This window comes from Podarcis erhardii, assembly GCF_964252035.2.
Source record: "Podarcis erhardii genome assembly, chromosome: 6".
Classification (NCBI taxonomy): Eukaryota; Metazoa; Chordata; class Lepidosauria; order Squamata; family Lacertidae; genus Podarcis; species Podarcis erhardii.
The window spans coordinates 19,705,188-19,711,541 of NC_138510.1; the positions used below are offsets into that span (position 1 = coordinate 19,705,188).

Below are 6,354 nucleotides of genomic sequence, written 5' to 3' on the forward strand. Positions count from 1 at the left end.
CGGGGGTTAATTGCCTTATTTTTACCTGCAATTAACACACTTTGCATCTAATTCACTTTAATATGGTAGCTGCTAGGCTTGGGGGACATAGATCTCACTTATTCTGCAATCCCTTCTTTCTGTTGTTGTTAATTGCCTATGCGAGAATGTTGCTCGAGATTGTCACAAACAAGTTAGTTTGACATTTAAAAGTATGACATCCTTTTTTAAAAAAAGCAATGAGATCCGAAAAAGAATTTGAACACCTTACTTGGCATCTGTGTTTTGACACTGTATCGTTCTCAACCTAATCTGTGTCATGAGGCTTAGAAACTTCCCCCGCCCTTAAAACTAAAATCTGGGCATTCACAAAAATGGACTGCAGAGAAGTAGGCTGCCCACAACTCTTTCAGAAATTCTGGAAAAGTTTTGAAATAGATATGCCTAAAGAATTTATTCCAACCTTTCCTGATGAATGTATTCTCAGCATAACCAGCTCAAATGTATCCCTATGACACACAAATCTATCTTTTTCTTATTCCTCCCCCCCCTCAATCCTCTGCAGTTACTTAAACAGATCAGAAATATTGGTTTATCACACCAGGAAAATAAAAGAAATGAGAAATAAAGGAAACAAGACCCATTATGTTTTTGTCATCCCCTTATACGTTACCTGCACTTCCAGGTCTCCCCAATTTGTAGTCATTCACCAGCAGATCGACAGTTTCAGCAACAAGGCAGTGAACTGGAAGAAGTGACTGCTTTGCTTCCAAGCTGGTTCTCTTGGGAATTTCTGCTGAACGAAGAACTGGAAGAAATCTATATTCTATTTCAGCCGCTGGGACACCACTCAGTTATTTTAATGGTTCTAGATTGCCCCCCTCCCCCCTTGATATAGTGGAGGGTTAGCACCTTGAAGAAAACAAGCTCTCATTTTCTGTCCTGACAATAAAGTTTTATTAAAATTGTTCATTAATGCTTCATGTGTAGCAAGAATGCATAGATCCCAAAATATACATATGTCTTTTTTTCTCCTTATAGAAATAGACAATTCTTTATAATAAAAAACAACTGTAGGAACATCTTTAACAGATTACTCAATCCATGACTGACAGTTACACGAGGTTGCATCATGTGTAGCCAGCTTTTCCAGCCATGTTTTAAAGATTGCATCACTCTGGCCTCTCTTTCTCTCTACTTTATTCTCTCTCTCTTCTTAAATAACACAAGCATTCAACCCAAAAAGAAAAAAGGGGGGGGAAGGGGGGAGGGAAAACAACCGCTGCAAAGACATCAGATCGGAAATTAAGTGGCTTGTGTCGGGTTTGCCGTCACCTTTTTTTTTTTCTTAGAAAAAAAACAGTAACAAGAAAAGTTGGAGGGGGTAAAAACAAAAAAAAACAAATCACGATTCCTCCATGAGGTTTGCAGAGGTAAATGGAAACCGCCAGGAGACTCCCCGCGCCAGCCGAAGGAGTTGGACAGCTCGTAGCTTAGAGCGGAAGGCTTCTCCCACCTTGAGCGCGCGAATTAAAGGTGAAATAATAAAAATAAAAATAAAAATGATACGCATTCATATATGTAAACCCTCTGGGCTCGCTCTCTCCCTCGACTTCTCCCCCCGATTCTGCCTCGCCTTGTAAGGAGCGGGGAGACGCGCGTGTACAAACCCACCCCAGATCCCACCGCCCCCAACCTCGCCGATCCTTCCCCCAAACTCCATGCGCCGCCTGCGCCCCCCTGCTCCCCAACTCAAGCCCCTTCCCCCCTCAGCTCTCGTCGGGGGTCGGCTGGGGGTTAGCAGTGTCCGGAGGTGGCCAAGAGCGGCTCGGGCAGCTGTTTGAACAAGTTCCTGAGCGTGCTGAGCTCCCGGGAGAGCTGGTCCACTTTCTTTTGCAGCCTCTCGTTCTCGGCCGTCAGTTCCAAGACTTTGTGCTGCGTCTCCATGTTGCGCAGCTTGGCTTTGTCGCGGCTCTTGCGCACGGCGATGTTGTTCCTCTCGCGCCGCAGCTTGTACTCCTCGCTGTGCTTGTCCACGCACTTCTTCGACTTGTGCTTGCCGCCGCCGCCACCTCCGCCGCCGCCACTACCGGGGCCTGCCGGGTAAACGCCGCCGCCGCCGCCGCCGCCACTTCCTCCTCCGGCCGAGGCGGACTTCGAGGAATCGGACGGGTTCGGGGTGCCCGGCGGGCTGGAAGACGACGACGTGGAGAGGTTGCCGCTGCTGCCGCTCGGCACCGACTGGTAGCCCAAGTAGGAGCGCACGGTGCTGCCGTAAGGAGAGGACATTCCCCCCAGGCCGGGCCCTGCGCCGCCGCCGCCGCCGCCCTCGTCCTTGCGGGGCCCTTTGCAAGAGTCCAAGTGCTCGAAGACCGGCTCCACTTTGGTTTCCACCATGGGCGGGTAGCAGCCCAGCAGCGTGCCGGCCTTGTGGCCTGCTTGCCCGACGCCCGGGTGGTGGTGGTGGCCGTGCCTGGCTAGGCTGATGTACGCGTAATCGGGGTGCTTTTTCCCGCCGCCTTTATAGTCCTGCTCCGAGAAGAGGTCGGAGAGAAAATCTTGGCTGCTGTTCCCGCCGCCGCTGCTGCTGCTGCTGCCTCCGCTGCTGCTGCAAACCGGCTCAAAGTTGCCCCCTGCTGCCGCGGAAGGAGGCGGCGGCTGCTGCTGCTGCTGCTGCTGTTGCTGCTGCTGCTGCGCCTGTTGCTGCTGCGATGCTAAAGGGTCCAGGTAAGGGCTGAAGTCGATGGCTCTCTCGTGGTCTCCGACGGTGAGCTCGGTCATGGAGCGGCCCCCTGGAGCCCGGGGGTGCAGCTTGCTGAGAGCAGCCAGACAGTCCGCCTCGTAATAGAAATTAGCCACTTCCATGGATTTAAAGGCCGGCGGCTGGAGCGGGAGGCATGCCTGGTCCCAGGCCACCAGGCGTTGCATGAAAGCAAAAGGAGAGGCGGGGAGCAGACGGGGAAGGGGGCGAGGGAGAAAGGGGGAGTCCCGGCCCCCCGGAGCTGCTGGGGCAGTCGAGTCGCTGGCTTCAGACGGCGAGCACGATCGGTCGCGCAAAGCCCTTGCGTTCCTTGGAGAGGGCACCTTTCCCCAGCGCGCCCGCTGACCGTCCGCGCCCGCAATGCTTCAGAGACCCCGAAGCTCCAGGCTCTCCTGGACCCCGGTGCTGGTGCTGGTGCTGCGGCCGCTGGCTGCCGGGCTGTGTGGCTGCGGGTGAAGCTCGCTGCGGACCATCTGGTTGCTCCGGGTGCCGCGCCGTCGCTGAAAAGTCTCCGGACTTGGGAAAGTTCCTTTGCGCGCAGTTATTTATAGGGGCGGCGCGTCCCTTGGCAACGGGACGTCACGCCTAGCTGGCTGGCTGCCACGAGCTCGCGCAGCGCACGAAAGCGCCTCGCCCGCTGGCTGCAGCCTCAAAGGAGCGCGCTCCGAGTGCGTGTGGACCTCCCGGAGCCTGGGCCATTCATAATAACAACAACAAGGCGCGGATCGAGGGGAGGGGAGGAGGGAGGCATGGGTGGATTGGGTTTGGCCCGGGGAGGGGCTTTATTCTCCCCAGCCGGGACAAAGTTTTCATTTCAAGTCGATCGATCTGTCTAACTCTCTCTGTGCGTGTCTTTACGACGCTGCTTGGATCTTTCCAAGGCAAGAACAGGCGCTGCGACCTTGCAGCCAAATCCACCGGCTCTTTTGCAGCCTGGTCCTGGGAGACGCACACTCAAAAAGAGGAACCATTTGTCCAGTGTGTTTCATGTTCAAGATGCACACTCAAGATTGTTTCCTTTTGCGTCCTGGTCCATGGAGTTGAGTTGGGCTTACTTACTCTGGAGTAAACGTGCTGAGGATTGGGGGCTCAGCAGGGTAAGAAGGAAGTTCTTCTGAACAGTGGAGCTTCAGAGGAAGGAAGGGTTAGGATCAGAGAAGGGCAACAGCAGAGCCTCTTTGCTTTCAGAGCAGCGGGGTTTAAAATCTGTTTTAGGCTGCAATGCTAAACACACGACTAGGGACTAGACCCACTGAATACAGCAGGTTTTTTTCTTTCTTTAATACCTGAGCCTCGGTTTGTGCACCTCAGGGATTCTGAGTGCAGGAATAGAGCCAGTTGTGTTTCACGTTGAAGCAAATGAGGAAGAAGTGTCCACAAGTGCAAAACTGAGGCCAGTGAGGCAAAGTTACTCAAGTTTGGGGATGAGATCCTGCACGTTCCATTTTAGAACCCTGAGCCTTTTCTCTCTCCCCTTCTCTTTCACATGCTTCAGAGATGGCCACCTGTTTCAGGAATGGGAAGAGAAATCACGTAAGGGAGCCATGCCCTAGACTGGATTCAAAGGAGGCTAAAAGGAGGGTTTTAATAGGCCTCTGGAAGTGACTGGAAATGGTCATTGTGTGTCTATCAGCCTTTAAGGCTTGAGCATGTCTGGGCATCGCACCACTTGCCCAGTTAGACCTCCTTAATCCTAGATCTGGTTCTGGAATGATGGGAGGTGGAAAGTCACCCTGCCTCCAATCAGAACTACTTCCTTGCTTCACGCATTCCTGAGTTCTGCCTTGGCACTGAATACTTTCCAAGCCTTGGAAAACAATGGACTTCTAATATTCGAATTGCCCCAGAGAGCTGCACAAGACTTCTGAGATTAACCTGGCTGGGCAATTTCTTCTTGCAAAGGCTGTGGGCCAGATACTAAATTGTCACTATTTGGGTCTAGCAACTTCAGACCTGCCCAGGCAGAAAGCGCTCCTCTTTCCAACATGAGATTCTTCTTTTGTTTTGCAACTGCTGCAGGCCTGCGTTTGACCTGGTAGTGACAGGTACCACACTTTAAGATGCCTTGCTCGGTAGGGCAGTGACATTATATGGCAAAATACAGCCCTTACGGACTCCTGCAGTCTCCCACCGGGACTGGGGAAGCACGACTGAGCTGGAAGAGCTGCAGCAAGCTTGGGGGGGGGGAATGAACCCTGGTACCCTGTTTAATTAAAGACACCCACCTTTGGAGCCAAGCATATATTTCACCCTCTTTCACTCCCACATTTACCTGTTTACAAGATAGTGACTCACTCCCAGAATAAAGGACATCAATTTAAAACAAAACATATAATTAAAGAAAGTAGGAGTGTCCTTTGCAAAGACGACCCAGCGCTGAAGAGAACATGGCATTGCATCTCAGAGTGATGTGAAGCAATTCTGCGGTGTGAGAAGCATTGTAACGTTAAGCCAGAGGAACAGGTATTGCATTATGTGATTCAAACAGTCAACAGTTCACGAGGGCTCAAACCTCAGAGAGATTCAAAAAGAGGAAGAATTCGGAAATCGGGTTGTACAGACCTGCGTTCCCTTCCCTTCTCTTTCTCTCTCTCTCCTCTATTTTGAAAATGATTTTCTTCATTGGAAATGCAGTAATGACAGAACACCTAGAAGCCTTTAGGGCTGTTGTACCCTACGTGCACTCCTTTGGCTTCATGGCCTTCTGGGTTGCTTGTTTTTTTTTTAAAAAAAAAAATTCTCCTTAAAAGTAGGTTCCTAGTCCTCATGGTTTCTAGTCCTCTGAAGCATTGCATGTTTTATATGCCAAATGCTGAGAAAAGCTGAGGACATAAGGTGGCTATGTGCATGCTGTACTTTTAAAGCACATTATTTCCCTCAAAGATTTCTGGGCACTCTTGTTTGTTAAGAGTTGCTAAAACGCACTAAAAAGTGTGTTTTCCCAGGGAATGTGGCGGGGTAAATGGAAAGCTGCTCAGACCTGTGCTTTCTAGCACGGGACAAGCAGAAGTGTAGGCAAGCCCTGAGGCCCAAATCAAACATATGTTTTCAAGTGCCTCACCATTGGCCGGGCTGGCTGGGTCTGATGGGAGTTGAAGTCCAACAACATCTTGAATGGCCACAGGTTCCCCATCCCTGCTCTGTGCCCACCTTCACACCTGACTGTGAAGGCAAGCATCTTCATCTCTGTGGGTACCATGGCATCTTGTGCAGGTTGCAGGTGGTTGGTACGTTGCTCTGGTTCAAAGTTATAGGGTGGCCTCTAGTTAAAAAAAACAGAAGCCTTTTTACTGGGTATAGTGGGTGAAGGGATCCCAAGGGAAGATAAAAGACTATTTATGTATGCAACAACTGCGGCAATAATTATTTCAGTCCCAAAATGGAAACAACAAAAAGTGCCAACGAAAGAAGAGTTGCAGATGAAGAGGATGGACTTTGCAGAACTGGCGAAGCTGACAGGAAAAATCCGAAACCAGAACGATCAAGTATTCCAAAAGGATTGGAGTAAGTTTATACGATATCTGAAAGATTATTGTAAGCAATTAACATCACTAGCAAGGAATCTCAACTAGATAAAACATGGCAGTTGGCCACCCAGCCTCTGCTTTACAATC

The 6,354-nt window shown here is 50.6% G+C and overlaps 1 protein-coding gene across 1 annotated transcript; it reads right to left on the minus strand.

Annotated features, from left to right (window-relative positions):
* Window positions 1–912: 912 nt before the first annotated feature.
* CEBPB (CCAAT enhancer binding protein beta) lies at window positions 913–3,397 on the minus strand. Its single transcript, XM_081868003.1, has one exon. The coding sequence runs from the start codon at window positions 2,905–2,907 to the stop codon at window positions 1,777–1,779; it is 1,131 nt and encodes a 376-aa protein (XP_081724129.1). The 5' UTR covers window positions 2,908–3,397; the 3' UTR covers window positions 913–1,776.
* Between the last annotated feature and the right edge of the window lie 2,957 nt (window positions 3,398–6,354).

Bases quoted from the DNA above. Each gene is read 5' to 3' on its own strand.
- CEBPB (XM_081868003.1), bottom strand. From the start codon at position 2,907: ATGCAACGCCTGGTGGCCTGGGACCAGGCATGCCTCCCGCTCCAGCCG.